Below are 27,342 nucleotides of genomic sequence, written 5' to 3'. Positions count from 1 at the left end.
TGGAACCTGTCTTATTTGGAATTGTCATTTCACCTCTTGATGTGCTGTTTGTTTCTCATATTATCGGTAGAATTGGTCACCGTTAAATTTAGACAAACTTATTGTAACAGACTTACATTCATTGTTTTAACTCGACCATTTGCCCAATAACGATCTGGAAGTAATTCTATTGTGTCAGTACTGTTACTGTGTTTGACTTGGGTACTACACTCACAGTGTAATTTCAAATCGATTGCACTCTTAAGAAATATGTTTTGGGTGGAAAATCAATAAGATACCTTGACATCATTGTATTTGAACTGTGCAGAGACACTGATCTAGCAGCATTATTTCAGAGCAGGTGAAATATCAAACTATTATTGCCAACGCGGGTGGGTGCACTGTTGGATTTTAGTTAGCTTGGATAGGTAGATTCATTTCACCACTGATTTTCCCAGTTACAAAATGATTACCTGAAATGGCTCGTTCATTGAAAGGATTATTTTTCTTTTAATAACGCTGAACTGAACTTAATTAAATAAACAATATATTGAAGGGGCAATATTAGGGATTGCAATTATGACGATGATGATAAACGAAAGTTTTAATCTGTGGTTTAAGCTGCAGGTCCGCTGAAGAATTTTGACTTGCCATTGTATCGTAAAAATATATCTTCCTCAAAGGGGCAAGAAGACTAATGCCCCTTCTCTTTAGGGCATTTCTTGTGCGAGCAAAATGCAGACTTTTCAAAGGCACGTTAATTGCGCATTAGCTAATTGAAAAGAAACACCTTATCCCCTTTTTTAGTTTCTGCTCGCAAGCGTGGCTTCTTCACAGTTATTTGGTTTCAATGTTTTCGATTTTGTTTCACTTAACTTCCTTTAGTTTGTTCTTTTTTCTCCTCCATCAACTGTATCAGACCAGTTTACTTTGTTATGCCATCCAAATATTTTACTATTGACTTGGAGAACAGTGAAGGGGATAATCTACAGTTGTTAATAGCGTAAAGGATGTGTATTCTGAGCTTAGATTCACGACTACAATTTTCAATTTTATGCAAAAATCCAGGGCAAGGGGGTATGGGTGGTGGGGAGGCTGCTTTTTGAAGCCGACTCAGCAGTGTTCTTATCACCAACACGTTCTGTCCAAAATTACAAATCACAGAACACTAGGTTATAGGCCAACAGGTTTATTTGGAAGCACTAGCTTTTGGAGCTTCCAGCTAAACCTGTTGGACTATAATCTGATGTTGCGTGATTCTTAACTTTATTCACCCCAGTCCAACACCGGCACCTCAAAATCATGTTCTGTCCATGTCAACTTTCACGAAAGCAATAAAAATAGCACGTCCTGAGTGAGCATGGCAGGGTAATACTGTATTTATGCGATTTTGGGAAATGCAGTGAAAACGACAACAGACTTTACGTGTTTTATACTAGTTCATAGTTAATGAGGTTTTTGTGGTTTATCGTTTGTCATGTACCATCCTTCAGGTTCAGCTGAACATTTAGACCGAGCCAGGATCCGAGGTCAGGATCCAGGCGCAACACTAAAACTTCAACTGAGCAGAAATAGGGAAGTTCTAGTTTAACAGCAGCAGCTTCAGGGGCCTGATCATTTTGAAGATAAATCGAGCATTGGCATCACAAAGAAGTGGCATGAGGGTTGATTCGTGATTTGAATGAAAATTCAGTACGGTAAGGGCGTAAGGACACAGAGCATGAGAAGTAATTTCATAATATTCTTATTTACTCCTTTCGAGTGGACTTAAAGTAAATCGCTGCAGGAGAGCTTGCATTCATGATATTCTCCTGTGCTATGTGGTAAATATGAGAAGTGATGGTCTTCACAGCATGTGTGCAGCTATTGTGTCCACTTGCAGCTCCTGGCTAACGCATCTATCATCCAGTCAATTCACGGTGGAACACCCAAAAATGGACCCGAATGGTCACCAGGGTCGAGTTGCAGAAGTCAAGAGATTCTTGTGCTCATCCTTGTTTGAATAACAGGAAAGCAGAATATTGGATCAATGGAAAGATTCTTGGTAGTGTCGATGTGCAGAGGGATCTTGATGTCCATGTATATACATCCCTGAAAGTTGTCACCCAGGTTCATAGTGCTGTGAAGAAGGCATACAGTGGGTTAGGTTTTCTGGGTAGAGGGACTGAGTTCCAGAGACGTGATGTCATGCTGCAACTGTACAAAACGCTATTGCAGCCTCACGTGGGATATTGTGTACAGTTCTGGTCGTCCAATTACAGGAATGATGTGGAAGCATTGGAAAAGATGCAGAGGAGATTTACCAGGATGCTGCCTAGTCTAGAGGCAAGGTCTTATGAGGAATGGCTGAGGGACCTGGATCTGTTCTCAATGGAGAGAAGAAAGCTAAGAGGGGATTTAATAGAGACATACAAGTTGATCAGAGGATTAGATAGGGTGGGTAGTGAGAGCCTTTTTCCTAGGATGATGACGTTGGCTTGTACGAGGGCCATAGCAGCAAATTAAGGGGTGAAATTTTTAAGACACTTGCCAGAGGCAGGTTCTTTACTCAGAGAGTGGTAAAGGCTTGGAATGCCCTGCTTGCCAATGTAGATAACTCGGCCACATTAAGGGCATTTAAACAGTCCTTGGATAAGTATATGGCTGATGATGGGATTGTGTAGGGGGATCGGCTTAGATCCGTTCACAAGTCGGCGCAAATTCGAGGGCCGAAGGGCCTGTTTTGCTCTGTATTGTTCCATGTTCTGTGTTCTATCTCCCATTCTAATAGATTTGGACATTGTTGGGGGAGATGAATGTACAGGGGAAAGCATTGGAGTCAACTTCATGGCACCATGGTCTACTGCACAAGACAGGAAGAAGAGGAGGACAGAGTCATCTAGAGTCTACAGTTTTGAGGGAAACAGATAGAGATTAAGGACGGAGATTACCTTCCCGGTGATAGAGTCGTGGATATCACTGGAAAGCTGCAGAGCATTCTGTAGTGGAAGGTAAATCAGACAGTGATCGTGGTCCTATTGGTACCAACGACATAGCTAAGCAAAAGCGATGATGTCTTGCATGTAGAATTTAGGGAGCAAGGAAGTAGATTAAAGAAAAAGACTTTTAAAATAGTAATCTCTGAATTACCCCGTGAGTATAGAAAGAAAGGGTTTATCCCAGATGAATGCTTAGCTGGAGTGCTGATGTAGAAATGCGTGATTAATATTTTTAGGATCTTAGATTGCTTTGGGTGCCAGGAGTGGGTGGCGTGGAGACCTGTAGTTGGTGGGTGTATTGCACCTAACCTGAAAAAGTACCCACATCCTTGTAAGGATGTTTGCATGTGCTGTTCGGGAAGGTTTAAACTTGGTATAGCTTTGCAATCCAGACAGCACGTTCAGAAACGACTGGTGAACAAATAAACTTTGAAGATGCAACAAGGGAGTAAAAAAAATAGTAATTAGGCGTCAGATGGCATTGTATTATTTTTATGCAAGGAGTCTCACGAGCGTGGCAGATTATTTGAAGGCGCACATTTAAATTCGGGGCATGATGCAATTGCATTCACTGAAACATGATTGAAAGAGGGTCAGTATTGAAAGCTTTCCGGATGCAGGGTCTTCAGGCGAAACAGGGTCTGGTGGAAATGTCAAGTGAACGTCACAATATTGATCAGAGAACCAATTAGAGCAGTTCGGAGGATTGAAATTTTAGGAGGCTTCTCAAGTGAAGACACATGTGCAGAACTTAGAAACCGAAATGAGGCAGTCACATTGTTGGGGTTGAACCATGGACCCCCTGACAGTTCGGGAGAAATGCACAGCAAATAAGATGGAAGAGAACTGTAAAGGTAACAGGTAGTGATAGTAGAACATTTCAACTTTCACAGCGTTAATTAGAGTCATTATATGGTAAAAGGTTATCAAGGGAATGGAATACTTTAAAAGCATGTAGGGCTGATTCTCAAGTCATAGAAAGACCTTCGTGGGGATTGCAGTGGACATAATTCTTTGGCCATGGAACGTTTGGATGCACATTCTGCAAATACTGATCACAACTCCGTTAGATTCAAGATCATTATGGAAAAAAGGTAGGAATGAACCTGACGTCAAATTTCTAAACAAGAAGGAAGGCTAATTTTAACAAGATAAGTCAAGATTCAGCAATGATGTGGAGGTGCCGGTGTTTGACTCGGGTGGACATGTCCACACGATTCCAAGTTATAGTTCATCAGGTTTATTCTAAATCAGAAGCTTTGGGGGCGTTGCTCCTTCGGCTTCACCTGACGGAGGAGCAGCGCTCAGGACGCTCATGGTTCGGCAAGAGTGAACTTTGAACAGATAATTTTATATGAATCTGTGAGACGCTTTCAGGAAGAATTCAGAGAGCAGAGGGCCAACATGCTCAAATCAAAGGAGAGTTTGGTCCAGCAAATTGTGGGAACACAACACCAAACAATGCACAGAATTGAATGAAGAGAAAGAAAAAGCAAGCTATGGGAGATGTCGAAGCTCAAAACAGCGTAAATTCTAGAGGAGTATAGACTGTGCAAGGTGATAACAAAATAATAAAGACAGAAAGGAGGGCATGAAAAAATATTGGCAAATAAAATAAAATGTCTAGTCATTATGCACGTACATAAAGATGAGATGATAACGAGGGAAAGAACATGTCCCACTATGGAAGACAATTGTAATTTTTTGTACGGAGCTGGAAGCCATAGGGAGAGTTCTAAATCCATACTTTGTGTCAGTGTTCACAAATTAAATAAAAGATGAGATGATAACGAGGGAAAGAACATGTCCCACGATGGAAGACAATTGTAATTTTTTGTACGGAGCTGGAAGCCACAGGGAGAGTTCTAAATCCATACTTTGTGTCAGTGTTCACAAATTAAAGGGACAATGTGGGTATAGAAATAAGCAGTGAGCTTAAAAGGAGATAATTCTTCTGAGCGGGATAAAATGTATCCAGAGTCCAAATGTGTGCCGCTTGAAAAGTACAGCAGGTCAGGCTGCATTCCAGGAGCACAAGAGTCCACGTTTCTGGCAGAAGCCCTTCATCAGCGCCACACTTTTTGACACTGATCTCCAGCATCTGCAGTCCTCACGTTCACCTAAAATATATCCAGACTATTGAATCCGCCAAAGGAAGAAATAGGGGCGTTAGCCATAATTTGCAAGTCTTCTCTGGCTACAGTAGAGCCGTCAGAAGACAGGATAAGAGCCAATGCCGTATTATTAGTCAAGAAAGGAGCAATGTACGAACAAGAAAACTGAAAGCCAAACAGTCTACCCTCAGTGCGGTGGAAATATCAGTAGCAATTCTGAGGGATATACCTGCTCTGTACTTGGGAAGATGTGGATTTATCAAGAACAGCAAACATGGTTTTCTTTGAGTGAGATCATGTCTGATCAATTTGATTGACTTTTGTGAAGAGACAACCAGTTGTGTCGATAAGGTCACATATTCGTTGTAGTCTCCCTGGACTTAAGCAAGACGCTTGATAAAATTCCACATGGTAGACTGAAAGCAAAGTCAAGAGCCCAAGGGATCCATGAAACGTTTAGATATTGAATCCAAAATTGGCTTAAGAAGGAAGAAACCAAGGATGGTGTTCGATGGTTGTGTTTGTGATTGGCAACTTGTGTCCAGTGGAGCTACTTGACCATCTGTGTGTGTGTGGGGGGGGGGGGGGATTGCTGTTTGTGGTACCCGGAAACGATTTAGACCTGAAATTTGGACTGTCGGTCACCAAGTTGACCAATGATACAAAAATTGATGGTGTCATAAATAGTGAGGAAGATGCCAAATGATTATAGGACAACATAGAAAGACAGGTCAGATATTCTGGTCAGTGGTAAATACATTAAAATCGCATGTCATTTGATGTACTTGAGCAGACGAAAATACAAGACAAGAGAAAGCATGATAAATGGTAGAACCCTGGGAATTACTGAATATCAGAGACTCCTTAGGGTACAAGTGCTCTTGTCTCTTAATGCAACAAGGCAGGCAGATAAAGTGGCGAGCATGGTGGTAGGAATGTAAAATCCATTGCCTATAAGGGCGGCAGCCTCCTAACATTTTTTATTAAAAAAACGATGTGCACTTACGAGCTAAGAATCAAGTGTTGGAAAATGACATTTGAATAATTAAGTTTTGTTTAGCAATGCAGACTCAATGGGCTGAAAGTCCTTTCACTGTTCTGAGGAGATCGATGACAATAACTTCATAAATATCTTTCTCTTTATTGCAGCTAACCTGGCAGTGATTGTGATTCTATCCCGAAGAAAATGTGGACTCTCTAGATGTATCACATATTACCTTGTGTCAATGGCAATGGCAGATCTCCTGGTCATGGTCACAGTCGTGATATTAAACCGGATTGCTGGCATTTATTTTCGATTGAGTTTCCTATCTCTCACACCAGTATGCAGTGTTCGCAATTCTATAAATTTTGCAGTCATTGACAGTTCTGTCTGGTTAACAGTCGCGTTTACTTTTGATCGATTTGTGGCCATTTGTTGCCAAAAGTTGAAATTAAAATATTGCACTGAGAAGGTGGCATCGTGGGTGATCGGAATTGTGTCAGCACTGTCCTGCCTAAAAAACATCTCCACATATTTTGCATATGAACCTGTATACATAATCGATAATACACCCCGGTTCTGTTCTCATAAAATAGAATATTATACAACACCAGAATGGGCTGCCTATGACTGGATTCGTTCCATTGTAACTCCGTGTCTTCCATTCATTCTGATTATACTGCTTAATGCTTTGACTGTCAGACATATTGTTGCAGCCAATAGAGCCCGCACGAGACTCCGGATGCATAGTAATGGAGAGAATGTGAGTGATCCAGAGATGGAGAAGCGAAGAAAGTCGATTGTTTTACTCTTTGGCATCTCGGGAAGCTTCATCCTTTTGTATTTGTTGTACTTTGTCACAATCATTTATGTGCGAATTGCGAATATTCCGTTTTCCTCTGTTTCTGATGCCAGTAAGTCCATATTTATTGTCCAACAAAGTGGATACATGCTTCAGTTATTGAGTTCCTGCATCAATCCGTTTATTTATGCTGGGACCCAGAGTAAAATCAGAGATGAGATAAAAAAAGGTGTGACATATCCATTGAACTTATTTGCTGAAATGTTTAAAAAATGAAAACGATAACAGCCAACCAGAACTGTAAATCGTTTTGCAACCTGTATACTTGCTTTATATGTTAAAGAGGGAAATGCCAGGACGACATAGAAAGGCTGCTCAGATTTTCTGGTCAGTGGCAAATAAATTCAAATTGGAAGTAAATTGATGTACATGGGCAGATGAAAATAAAAAACAAGGAAAAGCATGATAAATGAAAGAACTCTGAACATTACTGAAGATCAGAGAGTCCTTAGTGTACAAGTGCTCTAGTCGCTCAATGCTACAGGGTAGGCATATGAATGCATATAAACCTGCTGCATGGTTCAACTCATCCACACCGAAAACAATTCCCAAATTAAACTAAGCCCACTCACCTGCATGTCGTCATATCCCTCTTAAACTTTCCGATTCATGTCCAGATCCAAATATCTTTAAAATGGTATAACCATACCCGCATTTACCATTTCCTCAAGCGGTTCATTCCACATACTAACCACCCTTTGTATGAAAGCAAATCCCCTTATGTCCCATTTAAATCTGCCCCTCCCCTTAATAATATGCCCGCTGGAGTCATAGAGTCATAGAGATGTACAGCACAGAAACAGACCCTTCAGTCCAAAGCGTCCATGCCAGGCAGATATCTCAACATATTAAAGTCCCATTTGCCAGCATTCAGCCCATATTTCTGTAAACGCTTCCTATTCATACACCCATCCAAATACATTCTAAATGTTGCAATTGTACCAGCCTTCACCACGTACTCAATCCCCACCCTAGTGAAAACAACTTTGCTGTTCACATTATTTATGCCTCACATGATTTTATATACCTCTATCACCTCACCTCTCAATCTCCTACACTCGACTGAAAAAAGTCCTGACCTACCAGTTTATCCTTTGGCTCAAATCCTCCGCAGTCACGGCAACATTTTGATACTCTCTTCTGAACCCTCTCCAATTAATATTATCCTTCCTACAGCAGAGCAAACACAACTGTACGCAATACTTAAAAAGTGGTCTTACCAACGTCATGCACAACCTCAACATGTCGAACTAAATCCTAAACTCAATGGCCTAAGCAATGAAGACAAGCATGCTAAACGCCTTCTTAACTACCTGTCATGCAGCTTTGAGAGAAATATATTAGATTAGATTAGATTAGATTAGATTAGATTACTTACAGTGTGGAAACAGGCCCTTCGGCCCAACAAGTCCACACCGACCCGCTGAAGCGTAACCCACCCATACCCCTACATTTACCCCTTCGGGTCTCTGGCGCTGTGAGGCAGCAGTGCTAACCACTGTGCCACCGTGCCGCCCACTATGTGAACACCTAAGTCTCTATTCGTCACTACCATGCCCCTACCATTAAATGTGTAAGTTCTTATAGAACATAGAACAATACGGTGCAAAACAGACCCTTCGGCCCTCGATGTTTCACTGACCTGTGAACTATTCTCAGCTCGTCCCCCTACACTGTCCCATCATCACCCGTGTGCTTATCTAAGGACTGTTTAAATCTTCCTAATGCGACTGAGTTAACTACATTGGCAGGTATGGCATTCCACATCCTTACCATCCTCTGAGTAAAGAACCTGCCTCTGATATCTGTATTAAATCTATCACCTCTCAATTTGTAGTTATGCCCCCTCATACGAGCTAACGTCATCATCCCAGGAAAAAGACTTCCACTGTCTACCTTATGTAATCCTCTGATCATTTTGTATGTCTCTATCAAATCCCCTTTTAGCTTCTTCTTTCCAATGAGAACTGACCCAAGTCTCTCAGCCTTTCCTCATAAGACCTTCCCTCCAGACCAGTCAACATCCTGGTAAACCTCCTCTGCACCTTTTCCAATGCTTCCACATCCTTCCCGAAATATGGCGACCAGAACTGTTCACAATATTCCAAGTGTGGCCACACTAGCGTTTTGTATAGTTGCAGCGCTGGAACTCAATCCCTCTACCAATAAAACCTAACACACCGGATGCCTTCTTAACAGCACTATCAACCTGGGTGGCAAATTTCAGAGATCTAGAGACATGGCCTACAAGATCCCTCTGTACATCGACACTATCAAGAATCGTTCCATTGACCCAGTAATCTGCCTTCCTGTCATTCTTCCCAGAGTGCATCACCTCACATTTACCTGAATTGAACTCCATTTGCCACCTCTCAGCCCAATTCTGCAGTTTATCCAAATCCCCCCGCAACCTGTAACATTCTTCCAAACATTCCACTACTTCACCGACTTTAGTGTCATCTGCAAATTTACTAATCCATCTACTTATACCTACGTCTAAGTCATTTATAAAAATGACAAACAGCAGTGCTCCCAAAACAGATCATTGTGGCGTTTATGATTATTATGTGCAAGTGTCGGTGTTGGACTGGGGTGGACAAAATCGGAAGTCACACAGCACCAGGTTATAGTTCAGCAGGTTTATTTGAATACATGAGCTGTCAGAGTGCTGATCCTTAGACAGATGAAGTGACTCTACTACTACTCCTTCTCTCCCCACCCCTACCCCTCTTTTATCCTCCTCCTCTTCCTTTTACTACTACTGAAGTATAGGCAGCTGTCATATAACGCATGTTTCGGCAGCACGATTTGACTATAATGTCACTGAAGGATTAGCTGATGTCAGCTGCAGTCATGCATGTGAGTGGTACAGTATTATACAGTGAGCTGCTCCATCTCAAAAATCAAACTAATATATGTTCTCACTCTGAGACCAAAATATTCTTGTTATAATTTCTGCATGACTGCATTATTCGAATAGATACCATTTGCCATTTTAATTTGTTCTTGTACCTCCACATCACACAATCTAAACCAACCCTGAAGAAACAGTCAGAAGACAATCAACCACAGCCATCCACCTCTGCAACCACAACTGCACCTGAAGGTGGTGGTGATGATGAAGTCCCTTTGTCCCTGTATTAACAATATCTTTCAATGTGTTGTGTTAAAGTTACTTTTGTTTCATGGATAAATATGATTGAAACTTACATTCAGGCTTTGTCATTACCCTGTGTTAGTGCCTTGAGTGATTTTTGAGGGATGGTGAATGTTATTCTTTGCTGGTCTGCCCCAATTTCATTTTTCCCATTGGCCCTGTTATCTCTATTAAGTAGTTATCTATTAAATGAGGAATCAGTGGAATACAACCACGGCATTATAGGAGAACTACCTGCATTTATTGCTCGATGTCAATACTGGAGTTGCAGTCGCTGAAGACATGAAGTTCATTGTAATACAGAATGCAGACAGCAGAATGTGACTTCCCTTATTGATTTAAATTGGGGAATGATTAGTTCGAAGAGTAGAGGGGCTACCATTATGGAGAATATGGGATTGAATAATCATCATTGAATTAATACAATGCACTGGTAGGACAGAAACAACACTTCTTTTCGACCACTCAGTGTACTAAGCCAAAGTAGACAGGCAGGTCGGGGAAAAAACACAGTAAGTCAGGGAGTACCACGGGGTGGACAAGGTGACTTTTTATGTCTAACCCTTCTTCAGGACTTGCTGGTGGATCTGGGGGATGCTGCAGATAAAGGGGTGGTGAGGGCAGAATGGCGAGGTGGGAATAGGTGAAGACAGGTAGAGGGTACAATTTGGTTCGTCGTTTGGTGACAGGGAGAAGTGGAAGGGAGGGGGAGGGGCTGGAGAGGGAGTTGAGGGATGGGCAGGAAGGTTATTTGAAATTGGAGAACACAATGTTGAGTCCTCCGGGCCCAGACACCTTCCCCTGCCACCGCAGGAATTGCAAAACCTGCGCCTCACCTCCCCCTCACAGCTGTCAAAGGCCCTAAAGCAGTCTTCCATATCCATCAGAATTTATTGGGGAGAGAGGATGCCTACTCGGAGAGCGCTTCAGTGAACATCTCTAGACCGACCAAACTCACCGCCCCGTGGCCAAACACTTCATTTGCCCCTCCCACTCAACCAAGTACATAAGGTCCTGAGCCTCTTCCATCACCACACCCTTACCACCCGACGCCTGATGGAGGAATTCCTCATCATCTGCTTCAGAACCCTCCAACCCTATGAAATTGATGTGAGTTTCACCAGTTTCCTCTTTTCCCCTCCTCCAACCTCATCCCAGTTCAAACCTTTCAATTTAGCACCACCCTCATGACCTGACATATCTGTCCATCTTCCTTCCCACCTATCCCCTCCATCCTCGTCTCTGACATATCACCATCACCCCCACCTCCATCTACTTATCGCACTCTCAGCTATCTTCTCCTCATCCCCGCCCCCTCCCATTTATTCTCTCCAACGTTTTGGCTCACAGCCTCATTCCTGATGAAGGGCTTATGCCCGAAAAGTCGATTTTTCTGCTCCTCAAATGCCGCCAGACCTGCTGTGCTTTTCCAGCACCATACTCTCCAATCGAATATCTAGTCGAGGAACACCGCAACAATATCCCCAATCTCAGTGGTCACCATTGCAAAAGAATGGACTGAAATATTTGCATCCATCTTCAACCAAAGGTGTCAAGTGAATAATGAATCTGTTCCTTGTAGCCTTGACATAACAAGGGACAGCATTCTGATGAACTTAGTTCGCTCAATGTGATATAAAGAAACGGTTCATGACACTGGACATTGCAATTGCTTCGTGTTATGAAATTATTTCCCAATTAAATTGATGAAGCGTGACCCAGATTGAATAAACTTCCGGAATAAAACAGATAGCACTCTTGCATCTTTCCAATAAACTGAACATAAAACATAGAACATTGAACTCTACAGCACAGGAACGGGCCCTTTTGCCCAGGATGTAGTGCCCAACATGATGAGAAATTGAAATAATCTGTTATGCCTTCCCTTGGTCCATATTCCTCCATCTTCGCATAGTCATACCCTGTAATCTAGGCAGCATCCTGGTAACACTCTTCCACACCCTCTCCAAAGCTTCCTCATCCTTCCTGAAATGTGCCTACCAGAATTGAATGCAATATTCTAAGCATGACCTAACCAAAGTCTAAAAAAGCTGCAACATGATATGTTCATGCTTGGAATCAGTTCCCCAACCAATAAAAGCAAACATGTCGGATGCATTCTTTCCCACACTATCGATGCGTGTGGCCACTTTTGGGAGCAAAGGACTTGGACCCAAGATCACTCTGTATGTCAATGCTGTTCAGGTTCTGCCATTAACAGTGTACATTTTCTTAACATTTGTTATTCCAAAGTGCAGGACCTCATACTTATTTGGATTAAATTCATCTTCACCAAATTCAATGAAGTTAGTAAGTCATGACCTGCTCCACTCAAAAGCTATGCTGACTGTCCTTGAATAGGTCATGCTTTACCAAGTGTGTGTAAATCTTCGCCCTAAGAATTCCTTACTGTAGGCTTTCAACCACCGATGTGAGACCGAGGGGTCTTTAGTTTCCTGGATTATCCCTTTTCCCTTCTTGAGTAGCGGCCATTAGCCACTCGCCAGTGGTTAGCAAGGACAAAGGATAACATAAATAGAAATTGCTGGAAAAGCTCAGAAGGTCTGGCAGCATCTGTGGTGAGAAATCAGAGTTAATCTTTCGAGTCAAGTGACCCTTCCTCAGAAACGCAAACTCTGATTTTTCTTCACAGATGCTGCGAGACCTGCTGAGCTTTTCCAGCAATTTCTGGTTTTCTTTCTGATTTACAGCCTCCACAGATTTTTTTTAGGAGGATACAAAGATCTTCGTCAAGGTCCCAGCAATCTCCTCACTTCCTTGTTTCATTAATCTAGGGTAGATACCATGGGGTCCTGGGTCATTTCCATCTTACTGCACTGCAGTAGATTCAACACCACTACTTTATTGATCTCAAATTGGCCTCGCATACTTGCATGCTCGGATAAAATCTCACCATCCTCCACAGCATGTTCCAAATGAATTCCAACGCAAAGTACTTATGTAGGATTTCATCCACATTCTCTGCTTCCAAGCACAAGTTCCCTCCTTTAACCTTGAGTGGTCCTAACTTCTCCATAGTTATCCTCTTGTTCTAATACATGTATAGAATGCCTTGGGGTTCTCTTTAAGCCTATTTGCCAAGGTCATTTCATGATCCTTTCTTGCTCTCCCAATTCCCTTCTTGATTTCCTTCCTGTTTTCTTTATATCACTCACAACCTTTGTCAGATTTTTGCTTCTGAAACTGACATATTTTTTCTCCTTTTGACTAAATTCACAACCTCCGTCGTCATCCAAGTTCCCCTTACCTTGCCATCCTGTCCTTCCTCCTTTCTGGAACATTCTGGTCTGAACGCTGATCAGTAGGTCTTCAAACAATTCCCACATGCCTGATAATAGTCTCTTCAAACTAACATTCCCTAGCTCCTGCCTAATACTGATGTAATTTATTCTCACCCAATTTAGTACCTTCCCGCAAGTTCATGACTTATCTCTATTCATAGCTATCTTAACATTTAAGGAGTTGTTACAACAGTTTCCAAAATGTTCTCCCACTGAAATGCTCGCCACCAATCTATGCTCATTAGTCAAAAGAAGGTCCAGAATGGCCCCTCCTCTAGTTGGACTATCCACATACTATTCTAAGAAACCCTCATCGGATGAACAAAGAGCAATACAGCACAGGAAGAGGCCCTTCACCATACTAGGCATGTGCCGACCCATTTCGCCCTTCCGTTATTGAAACTGTCTTCACTTACAAGATCCATATGTCTCACAAATCTCTTTGAAACTTACCACCTTGCACCTTAAAATCTGTGTCCCCTCGTGATTGACCTCTCCACCTTAACAAAAAGCTTTATACTTTCCACTCTATGCATGACATTCACAATCTTAGAAACTTCTGTAAGGTCGCCCCTCAATCTCCTGCATTCCAGTGAAAACAAACCTAGTCTATCTAATCTTGCCTCACAGCTCAAGTCCCTCATACCAGGCAATATCCTGATAAACTTTTTCTGTACCCTAGCCAAAGCATCCAAATCCTTCCGGTCGTGTGTTGATCAGAACACTACACAATATTCCAAGTGTGGCCTAAATAAGGTTCTATAATGCTGCAGCATAACTTATCTATCCTTATATTCAATGTTCCTTCCAATGAAGGCAAGCGTGCCAAAGCCCTTTTTTACTATCTTATCAATCTGTGCTGCCACCTTCTGTAATCTGTGGACTTGCACATCCAGATCACTCCTCATATCAATGCTCGAAGGGGTCTGCCATTTACTTTACAATTTCCATGTGTACTTGACAGTCCAAAATGCATCACCTCACCTACATCCGGAGTAAACTCCACCTGACATTTTTCAGCCCAGACTTCCAAATGATATACATGTCCTACTGTAAGCTCTGACAATCCTTCTTGCTATCTGCAACTGCACCAATTTTGTATTGTTCACAAACTCATCAATTAGATCAGCCACGTTTTACCTCAAATCATTTATGCAGATCACGAACAGCAGAAGTTCCAGCGCTGATCTCTATGGAACAATCACTAGTCACTGTCCTCGTTCCGAAAAGCATTGCTACCCTCTGTCTCTTATGACTAAGCCAGTTTTGCAACCATTTTGCCAAGTCGTTCCTGATACCTCACCTGATACCAGTCTGCCATGAGGGACCTTGTCTAAGGCTTTACTGAAGTCCATGTAGACAACATCAACAGCTTTTCCCTTATCAATCATTTTCGTCAATTCCTCCTAAAATTGGATCAAGTTATGAGGCATGACCTGCCCCGCACAAAATCTTGCTACCTATCATTAATCTGTCCATGTGATCCTAAATGCATATAGATCTTGTCCCTGAGAATCTTTTCCAATAATTCCCTAATACTGAATGAGGCTAACAGGCCTGTAATTTCCTGGATTATCCCTGTTACACTCAATGGGACAATATTAGCTAATCTTCAATGTTCTGGAGCCTCATCTTTGGTCAAAAAGGATACAAAGATGTCTATCAACGCTCCAGCAATTTGTTCCCTTGCCTCCCTCAATATTCTGAACTGGATCCCATCAGGATCTGGGAACTTATCCATCTTAATACTTTTTAAGACGCATAGCACGTCTTCGATTTTAATAGCAACTTTGTTTAGAAATTCGACACTCCCGTCTCTGAGACCGTCCTCCACTATTTCCTTCTCTTTTATAAATACCAGAAGAAAGTATTCGTTTAGGACCTCACCTACCTTTTTGGATCCCCACATAAATTCCCTCCTTTGTGTCTGATTCGGCCAATCATTTCCCTGGCTACCCTCTTGCTGTTCTATATATGCAGGAAAAACCTTGTGATTGTCCTTAAGCCTGTTTGCTAATGATTTTCCATGACCCCTTTTGGCCTTTCGAATTCCTTGCTTAAGTTCTTTCCTACTTTCCTTGTACACAGGGATTTGTCAGTTCCCATCTTCTTAAACCTTACATGTGCTTCCCATTTTTTCTATTTGACTAAGTTCATAACATCCTTGATCATCCAAGGCTCACGAAACTTGACATCCTAAACCATCATTCTCAAGGGAGCATTCAACTCCTGAACTCTTATCAACTGTCATTTGAAATACTCCGAAATGTCCAATGTAGATTTATCCTCAAAAATCTACCTCCAATCAACACTCTCCAGGTCCTGCCTAATACTGTTGGAGTTCACCTTCCCCAAATTTAACATTTTCACTCGAGGATTCCTGTCATCCGTTTCCATGAGTAAATTCAAGCTCGCGATATTATGGTCCTTACTCCCAAAATGCTCCCCCACTGAAACTTCACTCACCTGACCGGGCTTGTTTCCAGAAACCAGGTCCAGTATAATCCCTTCCCTAGTTGGACTGTTTACATGCTGTGTCAGGAAAGCCTCCTGAATAGTGCTTATAAATTCTGTTCCATCCAAGCCTCTATCACGAAGTGGGTCCTAGTCAATACAGGGTAAGTTTAAATGACTCACCACAACAACCCTACTGTTTTTACATCTTTTCAAAATCTGTCCACATATCCTCTCCTGTTTCTCCCGCTGGCTGTTGCGAGGCCTGCAGTGTAACCCCAGCATTGTGATTTCACCTTTCCTATTCCTAAGTTCCACCCATACTGCCTCGCTGCACGAGTCCTCTGATGCATCTTCACTCAGTACAGCTATCAGATATTCCTTTACCAATATTGCAACTCCTCCACTCCTTTAACATCCCTTTCTTTCACACCTGAAGCATCTATTTCCTGGGATTCAGATGCATGTCCTGTCCCTCTTTTAGCATTAATTGCAACAATATCGTAATTCCAAGTACTAACCAACAGTCTGGTTTTATCTACCCTGTTAATTATACTTCTTGCATTGAAACACGTGCATTTCAGACCACTTTCCCTGCTGTTTCAATAGTATTTCCCTGCCTGTCCTTAGTAATGTTTTCCCTAGTTTCTACCTCTCCGTCGATTTCTGCATCTTCTGTTCTAATCCTTTGGTTCCCATCTCCCTGCCATACTAATTTTAAACTCTCCCTATTCACACCAGCCAGCAGTCTCCACACTCCCTTCCCCACCCTCCAAAGGACATCAATCCCAGTCCTGCAGAGATTAAATCCATCCAGTTTTTACAGGTCCCACCTCCTCCAGAACCGGTCTCATTACCCTACAGTTCTGAAACCTCCCCTCCCCCCTCACCCCACACCATCCTTTCGGCACCATGGATGCGTTTAACCCATCCTGCCACGTCAAAACCTCTTGCTGTCGTGGAGATCCAGTCAATATTGGCAGAGTTAAAGTCACCCACTATGACAAATCTGTTTATACTGCATCTTTCCATAAACGGCATGCATATTGTTTCCTCAATGTGTTTGTAGTTATTGGGGGGGGCCTATAGTTTAATCCAATCAGAATGATTGCACTATTTTTTTTATCTCTACTGTTAGTGACTCAGTGAATAAGCACTCCAGTGAGTCTTCTTTGAGTAAAGATATGATATTCTTCCTGTTTAGTAATATAACTCCCCCACCTGTTATACCATCCTTGCTGTCTGGATAAAACAAAAGAAACGCAGGAAAATTGAGCAGTCAGTCCTGTCCTTCCCTCAACCGAGTCTCTGTAATGGTCAAAACAGGGCGGTACAGTGGTTCAGTGGTAAGCACTACTGCCTCACAGTACCAGGGTTCCAGGTTCCATTCCAGCCTGGGGCGACGGTCTGTTTGGAGTTTGCACGTTCTCCCCGTTTCTGCATGGGGTTTCCTCTTGCAGGTCAGATGAATTGGTCATGCTAAATTGTCCATAGTTTTAGGCGCATCATTGAGAGGGAAATGGGTCTGAGTGGATTACTTGACAGAGGGGCGGTGTGGACTGGTTGGGCCGAAGTGCCTGTTTCCACACTGTAGGTAGTCTAATTACATCATAGTCCCAAACCTCTTCTGCCTTACCCATAATACTCCTTGCGTTGAAATAACCCATTGATATCACCATGTTCAATTACTCATCTCGGACTGTCCTTACTTTCTGATTTACTGGTCCAAATATCGAATGTCCATCGATACCTCCACTTGCTGACCCTCTGCTCTCGTTCCCAGCCCCCTGCCACGATAGGTAAGAAACACCCCGAGTAGCAGTAGTCAATCTCCCAACGGAGATTTGGTTCCTTCCAGTTTAGGTGCAACATGTCTCTCTTGTACAGATTATTCCTGCCCCAGAAGAGGTCCCAATGATTCAAGAACCTGTAACGCTGTCTTCTGCCCCAGCTCCTTAGCCACGCATTCATCTCTCCTATCGTTCTATTCCTCGCCTCACTGTCATGTAGCACTAGTAGTTATCCAGAGAGTATTACCCTTGCGGTCCTGCAATTCAGACTTTTTTTTCCTCACTCCCTGTACTCAGTCCGCAGGAACACGTCTCTCTTTCTACCTATGTCATTGGTACCAATGTGCATAACGACCTCTGGTTGCCCATCCTCCCCATTAACAAGTTCATACATCTGCTCAGAGATATCCTGGACCCTAGAACCAGGGATGCAACACACCATCCTAGAATCTCGAACACGGCCACAGAAACGCCAGTCTGTGGCCGTAACTAGCGTGTCTCCTGCCAGTATCGGTCGCTTGGAATTTGTCCAACCCTGCTTTACAGCAGATCCAGTTGTGGTGTCAGTCTGCTGTTACACTCCCCTGAGAGGTCACGTTCTCCAGTGATCTGTTAGAGAGGGGAAAAGCCACAGGAGGCTCATCAACTACTTGCCGGCCTCTCCTGGCGATCATCCCTCTACCTGATTAAAGCCATGGTATGATCACCTCCCGTAACTAGAGTAACCACCTCCCGTAGCCACACTCTCAGCCCCTGTGTGCTCCTCAGAGTATCCAACTGCCTCTCCAAACAACTCGGTCTATGAGAAGCTGCGGCCAGTCACACTTCCTACAGACATAGTTATCAGGAACACTGGACCGCTCCCTGATCTCCGACATCTGGCAGAAGGCGTACATCACTGCCCTACCTGCCACCTCTGCCCCTTTACACTAAGAAATATAAAAGAACCGTACCGTACTCTCCTTATTCACTGAAGCCCGGAGGGTTCTTCCTCACTGGTGACTGAACTGACTTGTTTCTCAACACGTCTCAGCAAAGTCTCTCTGCTGGCCTCTGTTGAAAAATCGTCCAATCCTATTCTCTCTCAATAAAGCAAGATAAATCAATTCCAATTAACTGACATTCAAACAGTATATTCTTGAACATCAGTCAATTAGTGACAGGAATGACAACAGTGTGAGAAATCTGAACTTGCTAGACGATAACCTATTCATTGACGTTCAGTTTCTGCTCCATCAAAGCTAATAGCCTCATTGCATTCTTGGTCCCAACTTGGACAAATGAGCTGAGCTTCAGAGGTGAAGGGAGAATGCATCGCAATTCATAACAAGGCAGAATGTGACTGACAGTCCCAATAATAACCTTTAGCCGAACTCGAATCAATGGGAATTAGGGGGAAACATTCATTCTTTGTAATCATACAACTAGAGATATGTGGTTGCCAGAGTAAAATACTTTCAATATCAGGGCTGATAACCACAAGAATTCTTGAGGGTCGAATTCTCGGAGATGGTATTCTTTCCATCATGAGAGCAGCTGGCACGATATTCGCTACTGAATACACAATGTTCTGCATGCATCTCAAGTCATCGGATGCTGAAGTTGTCAGTATCCTTGCTCAGAAAGCGCTAAGCAATATCTCGCGTAAGACTGAAATGTGGTAGGTACAATGCACTCCATGGAATTGCCAGACAGATTCCAGAGAGAATCTAGCCATGTTCCCTTGACATTGGATTGCATCAACACCTCTGATTCCTCTACGATCAGCAACTGAGGGGCTGCCATTAACCAGAAGGTTAAGTGGACAACCCATTACGAGCTCTGCCTACAAGTATTGTTCCAAGGCTGTGTGTTACATGGTTAATGAGTCATCTAATTACACTACTTTTTTTTTGCTACTGGGGCACTTTTAAAAATTACATTTAATTTTAATTTACAAGGCATCTGGATTTGGTATATGAATAGGAACAATTTAGAGGGATATGGGCCAGGCGCTGGAAAATGGGACCAGATAGGAGAGGATTTCTGGTCTGCATGGACGAGTTGAATCGACAGCTCTGTTTCCATGCTGTACATCTCTATGACTCTAAATTAAATTTTATTCCTAATAATGTAATTGACTAACTCAAGTTGACACAACAAAATGAAAATGAGTTTGACAAAAACGTGAATGTTGACCGATGCTGAACATGACTGACATTGTTTATCTTGAAAGAAAATATGCAAATTTATCAACATAACACGGTCGAGAACAGCTTCACTAAGTTGTGACTGTGGTCAGAGTGCCACAAGTTTTTTTTTAACCCGAATCCTTTCTCATTCTGCCATTTCAAGCATCTACTACCTTCCTCACTTGCAAATGTGGGGATTTTACCTTTCTATCATAAATCGGGAAATCATATCTTTTATCTTTGCCTAAATTCATAATTAATCGGTTTAATTACTGGTTTATTTTATATGGAGTTTGACCACGTGGCTGTGCTGTACTTTCAAGTCAAAATCATTGCTCTTGTTGTACATTTTACTCAATATCATTATCTCTCGTTCGGTTCCATCAGTTAAGTTATTGAGGTTGGGATAAAAGAGAAATGTTTAAAATGAAAGTGCATGGACTGGTGATACTGTATTGAGGTGGATAGAACATTAAGACAGGAAATATACAAAATGAAAGATGGGTCGTTTTCTGAATGACAGGCGGAGACTAGTGGGGTGCAGCAGGGATCAGTACAGAAATATAGCTATTCAAAATGCATATCCTTGACTTTTACGAAGGAAATAAATATAATATCTCGAAATTTCAGATAACTGAAAGCTGGGTGGAAGAGTCAGCTGTGAGGATGGTGCAGGTATGGCTGTAGTGATTTCAATAGGGTGATTAAGTTGGAAAATTCACGCAGGATGCAGTATATTGAGGATAAAAGTGCGAGGTTATTATTTGAATGGCTGTAATCTGAGAAGGAGGAATGCTTCATATAACCTGGGTATCCATGTGCACCAGCCACTGAGAAGCAGTGCGAACATACAGTAGGCAGTGCAGAAGGCAAACTCTGTTGGCAGCCATAGAGAAAGGAGGTAAAAACAATAACTGCAGATGCTGGAAACCAGATTTTGGATCAGTGGTGCTGGAAGAGCACAGCAATTCAGGCAGCATCCGACGAGCTGCCTGAATTGCTGTGCTTTTCCAGCACCACTGATCCCAAAACCATAGAGAAAGGTTTTGAATACAGGATAAAGAGTATCTGACTGCAAATATATAGGGCAGTATAGAGGCCACAGCTGGAAATTATGCGCCCTTTGGGTCTCCTTAACTGAGGAAGAGTGTCCTTGTTATTCAGGAAAGGCAACAAAGGTTTATCAAATTAATTCTTGGGAGGACAGGATTCATCGATCAGGAGCGTTTGAGTCGATTGATATTGTATTCAATAGGTTTTCACAGAATGATGGGCAATCTCATGGAAACCGATAACCTTCTAACAGGACTAGACAAGTTTCTTGATGGAAGTAAGTTTCTGATGTTGAGAGCCAAAACTAGCGCTCATAGATTGTGGATAAGTGGTAAAAGGTTTAGGACAGAGATGACGAGAAATTTCATCACCCAGAGAGTAGTGAGTCTGCAGAATTCAATACCAGAGGAAGTTGTTGAGGCCCAAGCGTTACCACGTTGTTTTAAGACATAGAGGAATACCACATTTCAATAGTTGCACGCTACCAAATTCTGAAACCATTTCCATGTTTATTATAGCATTGAAGTTTTACAGATTTGTTTCCTGAAAGCGATGACTTGATTATTTTGGAATCATTGATTCCTCACTTATGACTCCCGAGAGAAGCAAAATCACTTGAATTTTTGAATAGAAAGTGGCTTCATAATTGTTGCATTTAAGGCTGCCAATTTATCATGACACTATGCAAGGTATATTTCCGTCGTTGGGTTTGTTTTTTCACGTTTAATCCGGCAGTTTAAAAGTATGTTGCACGAGCTCATTGTTTCGGACCTTCTACGCATTTCCTGCCTGTTACTGTACACATCGACAAACCAATCTCCTGAGTATTCCTGTGTGAGCGTTTACATCAAAGTCCACTGGATGGCTAGTCCATGACACAACATGATGTCAGCAGAGTGACTTCAGGGCTTGTTCCAGCTGAGGTTACAGTGGAGGACTTTGTCCTCACCTCTGCCTTTGCCTGAAGCATGGTGGCATTCAGGTTGAACAATCAATTGCAGTTTCTCGTTAATGAAAGTGAGACTACAATAATTATATTTTTTTTCACATTTGCACAATCACACTGTGTCTGCGTGGGTTTCCTCCGGGTGCTCTGGTTTACTCCCACAGTCCACATATGTGCAGATTACCAGAAGTGGACATGTTGAATTGTGCAGTGATCAGGGATATGTCGGTTAGGTGCATTAGTCCGGTAAATGGAGAGCAACGGGGAATAGGTCTGGGTGAGTTACACTTCAGAGAGTTGGTGTGGACTTGTTGGGCCACTTGGCCTGTTTCCACACTGGAGGGACTCTACTCTAACTTCTAAGCAAGATTTTGTCTTCTAATCAAGGTCTTGGGTATTTTAAAAATGCTTCTGAGAATATAAAGGGGATTAAAATGGCTGCAAAATGAACTTTCTTGTTGATTTCCTGCAGTTTTATCAAATTTCTGTATAGATTTTATTGCCATAAATGCCTTTGCTTAAACAAAATCTGAGATAAACACCTGATGGGCACGCTGTTAGAAATATTCTCGTAAAGTCAGCTGATGTTACTTAGAATCACAGATTCATGCAGTGCAGAGGAGGTCCTCTGGTCCGTCAAGCCTGTACAGTCAAGACTTCATGAAATATATGAGTCTCACATTCCTGAACTCGGCCCACAGCCTTGAATATTGTGACACTTCAAGTGCTCATCCAAGTATTTTACAAATTGTGAATTTGGGTAGCCCCAACTACAATCCCAAACATTGCATTCCAGACCCACATTACATCCTCTGTGTCTATGTTTTCACTCAATTCCCTCTCAGCCTCGTGCCTTTCAACTTCAAATTATGTCCCGTTGGTATTGACTCTTCTCCGAAGCGGAAAAGTTGTTTTCTATTCACCAGGCCCTTGCTTTTCATAATCGAGTCCCACCTCAACATTCTGTTCTCCGAAAGCAAAAAAGCTTTCCAATTCTATCCAGCGTTTCTTCATAGAGAGGCATCTCCCCACGTGACATTGTAGTAAATCTTCCCAGTGAAATCACAGCCTTCAACTGACTGGGGACTAGACAATACACAATCCTCCATCTAGGAGACAGTGAGGACTGCAGATGCTGGAGTTCGGAGTGGAAAAAGTGTGACGCTGGAAAAGCACAGTAGGTGAGATAGTATCCAAGGTGCAGGAGAATCGATGTTTTGGGCATAAGTCCTTCATCAGGAAAATGGGGCGGGGGAATAGGACAGGGGATATAGGCAGGTAGGACAAGTCCGGACAGGTCATGTGGACAGGGCTGAGATGGAAGCTTGGGACTAAGGTTGGGGGGGGGGGGGGGAGATGAGGAAGCTGGAGAAATTGACGTTGATGCCGTGTGGTTGCGGAGTTCCAAGGTGGAAGATGGCCTGTTTTTTGCTTCAGGCGTTGGGTGGCTAGGATTTGGTGGTGGGGGTGGCCCAGGAATTTCATGACCTTGGCGGAGTGGAACGGGGAGTTGAAGTGGTCAGCCACAGGGTGGTAGGGTTGTTTGGGGCGTTTGTCCCAGAGATGTTCTCTGAAACATTCCATCCCATGGAGCTTACCCCCGAAAAATCGATTCGCCTGTTCCTCGGATGCTGCCTGACCTGCTTTGCCTTCCCAGCGCCACACCTTTTGCTAATACTCCATCTGTGCACGAACCAGAGTTTTCTACAGCTCCAAATATAACCTTCCCACTTTTATCTCTGCCCTGACTGAAAAAGGCTAGTATCCCGCACGTCTGCTTAACCATCATATTAATCTCTCCTAGCCACTGTCAAAGATCCGTGGACATTACCCCAAAAGCGCCCAATGCTCTAAGCTTCCCCGTGCTAAAGGATGAAGTCGATAACTTTGCCTGGATGTGGAGGCACGGAGTACGGTTGTTGCATCAATATAGCCATCCGCTGGTATGGAATATTGCCTCTAATGCTTGTGCTGCAGTGTTCCCCTCAGAGAATCTGAGGATTAAATTCCCATAATATCATATCAGCACTCAAAAAATCTCAATTTATCAGCTGAGCATTTCAGAAAGAAAATGTACCCAAAGGTTTAAAGCTTTTTGCATTTTCTGTGGATATGTTTATTAAGATTACATGTTCAATTTGTAACGCCATTACCCTTTAGTGGGCAAGTTAAAGTCACCAATTAGATCTTGATTTGCAGCATACTGCACTTAGTGTACAGTTAACACAGTTAAAAGGTTGGTCAGCTATTGAGGCCTAAGAAATAGCAGTAAGCGTCGAATTTAATTGTCAACTCACTCATTTTGTAAATTCTTCCAAAGCTCTGTTTGGATACTGCGAACAGACCCTTGCAATAAATTTCTATTCGAGTCAAGTTACTCTCCTAAATGGGATCACAACAATCCTGAATATGGTATGGCAATAGCGTTACATCTCTACAGTTCTGTGTTCAGACAGGACAACATACCTCGATGATATACTGATGTGATATAGACATAAGTATAACCTTATGAGCATCGTGCATCCTTTGTCACTGTCAGTCATAAGACCATACAAAGTTTGCACAGGAGTTAGGCCATTCAGCCCATTGAGTCTGCTCTGTGATTCAATCATGACTGATGGTTTTTTTAACCTTATTTTCCCACATTCTCCCCGTAACCATTGATCCCTTTCACAATCATGAACTCCTCTATCTCTGTTTTAAATATACTCAATGGCCTGGCCTCCACAGTCTTCTACGACAATAAATTCCACATATTCACCACTCTCTGGCTAAGGAGGCTTGTCCTTTTCTCCGTTCTAAAGGTCTTCCCTTTCTGCAAGGCTGTGCCCTCGATTCCTCATCTCTCCTGCCAATGGAAGTCTCTTCCCAACACTCATTATGTCCAGACCATTCAGTACTCTGTAAGTTTCAGTCAGATCTTCCATCATCTTTCTAAACTCTATTGAGTATAGTCTAGAGTCCTCAAATGCTCCTCATATGTTAAACTTTTCATTCCTAGGATCATTCTCGTAAACGTCCTCTGGACCTGCTCCACGGCCATTACATCCTTCCTGACGTATGGGGCAAAAATGCTCACAATAATCTAAATGTGCTCTGATCATAGCTTTATAAAGCCTCAGAGGTAATCCTGGCTTTTGTACTCTCGTTCTTTCAAGATGAATAATAACATTGTATATGCCTTTCTAACTACGAACTGAACCTGCAAGGTTACCTTAAGAGAAACCTGGACCAGGATACCCAAGTCTCTTTGCACTGCACATTTCTGAATTTTCACCCCACTAAGAAAATAGTCTATGCCTCTATTCTATCTAACAAGGTGCATGACCTCACATTCCCACGTTGTATTTCGTCTGACAATTCTTTGCCCACTTTCCTGACCTGTCTAAATATTTCTGCAACCTTCCTGCCTCTTTAATGCCACCTGCCAGTCCACCGATCTCTGCATCATCTGAAAACCGAACCAGAATGCCCTCGGCTTCGCCATCCAGATCATTCATGTCCCTCTCCTCAGTGAACACTGATGCAAAGTAATCATTCAGAATCCCACCCATTCTCTCAGGTTCGACACACAGCCTTCCTTCATTATCCTTTAGTGGACCAATCCTTTCTCTAGCTACCCGCTTGCATCTTATAAAAGAATAAAATGCTTTGGGATTCTCCTTAATTCTGCTCGCTAATGCTATTTCATGACCCCTTTTAGCCCGCTTGATTCCTCGTTTAAGACTTGTCCTGCTCTTCCGATATTCCTCCAGGGCCCGTTCTGTTCTTAGCTGCCTGGACCTTATGTACTTTTCCCTTTTCCTCTTGGCTAGTCGTACAATTTCTCCTGTCATCCACGGTTCACGAATATTTCCTTTCCTATCGTTTATCTTCAACGGGACATGCCTATCCTGCACTACCTTTAACCTATCTTTGAAAGCCTCCCACATCTCACATGTGGACTTCCCTTCAAACAGCTGTGTCCAATCCACACTTGGATGTGATTGCAGACAACAGAAAGAAATTGGTAGCAAAGATGATAGGGCCATCCTGTGATCCTCACTGCATCAGGGTGGTGATCGAAAATCAAAGTCTTCCCAGGAAAAACATCCCGAAACTGCAGGACCTACAAAGCTATATTGGGATTTGTGGTCTGAAGAAGGTATTCTGAATCGTCCCCACACACCTCCTGGCTGGATTCCTTTCCCGCTGTGAACAATTGCGAAAATGGTTTCTCTTCACCACCCTGGCTTCATTCCCCATTTCTTTCTGTCTCTCACTAAGCTTGGGGCAGCACGGTGGTTCAGTGGTTAGCACTACTGCCTTGCAGCCCAAGGGGCCTGCGATCGATTCCAGCCTCGGGCGACTGTATAGAGTTTGCATTTTCTCTAGGTGCCTGTGTGGGTTTTCCCCAGGGACTCTGATTTCCTCCCCCAATCCTAAAGATGTGTAGGTTAGGGTGGATTCACCATGCCAAGTTGCCCAGAGTATTCAGGGATCTGTAGGTTAGGTGCATTAGTCAGAGGTAAATGTACAGTAATACGACAAGGGTCGGGGTGGGTTACTCTTCAGCTGGTCAGTGTGAACTTGTTGGGCTGAAGGATATTGTATGGGTTTATCCCACGCTCCTGATCTTCGGGCACCCAGTATGGAGGGGGAAGGGCAGGTCTGAAGACCTCCTCGTGGGTCTGCTCCTGGGCCTGGCCAAACTGGTCCATGCAGCAGGCCGTGGAGGGGGTCGTTAGGGCCGACTGCCTGCCCCATTCCACAGTAATGTTAGAGCCCGGGTGTCCTTGGAGAAGGAGCACGCAGTGCCCACCAACACCCTTGAGTTGTTCAGGGAGAGGTGGGCGCCGCAGGGAGTGGAGTGCATTATTTCTCCCTCCAACTCCATTTTGATTTAATCCCTGCCCTCCCCTTCACTGCTTGATCACACAGCACTGCCCTTTGATGTGAAGGGCACTGCTTGTCACTGGCCACTCGGGTGTTTCCTTTCTTCCTGGTGGTGGAAATTGAATAAAGATTCGTGTCTTTCACTGTGTCTCACACCTGCACACACACACCATGGGTGCTGGGGAAAGAATAAGCGCTACCACAGTTAGGCGGTAGTGTGGAGGAAATAATTTTATGCTTAAAAAATGAAAAGAAAAAAAAAACAAGAAATAAACTGGACTGGAAAATAGAATGGAGCATCCGCGGTTCTGTTCACTATCGAGAGCTGGCTCCGTGAATCATAGATTCCCTACCGTATGGAAAAAGGCCCTTCGGCCCAACAAGTCCACACCGACCCTCTGAAGAATAACCCACTCAGACCCATTCCCCTATATCTCCCCCTAACTAATGCACCTCACCAACCCATCCCCTAAACACTTAGGGGCCATTTAGCACGGCCAATTTACCCTAACCTACCCATCCCTGGGCACTATGGGACAATTTAGCATGGCCAATTCACCCTAACCTGCACATCCCTGGGCACTATGGGACAATTTAGCACGGCCAATCCACCCTAACCTGCACATCCCTGGGCACTATGGGGCAGTTTAGCACGGCCAATCCACCCTAACCTGCACAT

General features: G+C 43.1%; 1 protein-coding gene across 1 annotated transcript in view; it reads left to right on the top strand.

Moving 5' to 3' along the window:
* The first annotated feature begins 3,750 nt into the window (after positions 1-3,750).
* LOC122543630 (zinc finger protein 30-like) overlaps positions 3,751-27,342 on the top strand; it is a 38,111-nt gene continuing 14,519 nt past the window's right edge. Inside the window, exons 1-3 of the mRNA XM_043682453.1 lie at positions 3,751-3,811; positions 6,770-6,967; positions 25,748-25,932. Of these exons, the coding sequence (XP_043538388.1) occupies positions 3,751-3,811; positions 6,770-6,967; positions 25,748-25,932 (444 nt within the window). The remainder of the gene's footprint in view (positions 3,812-6,769; positions 6,968-25,747; positions 25,933-27,342) is intronic.

This window comes from Chiloscyllium plagiosum, chromosome 44 (genome assembly GCF_004010195.1).
Source record: "Chiloscyllium plagiosum isolate BGI_BamShark_2017 chromosome 44, ASM401019v2, whole genome shotgun sequence".
In the NCBI taxonomy this organism is placed as follows: Eukaryota; Metazoa; Chordata; class Chondrichthyes; order Orectolobiformes; family Hemiscylliidae; genus Chiloscyllium; species Chiloscyllium plagiosum.
Note: the sequence above shows the minus strand (reverse complement) of the source record. Positions and strands in the feature narration are given on the sequence as shown.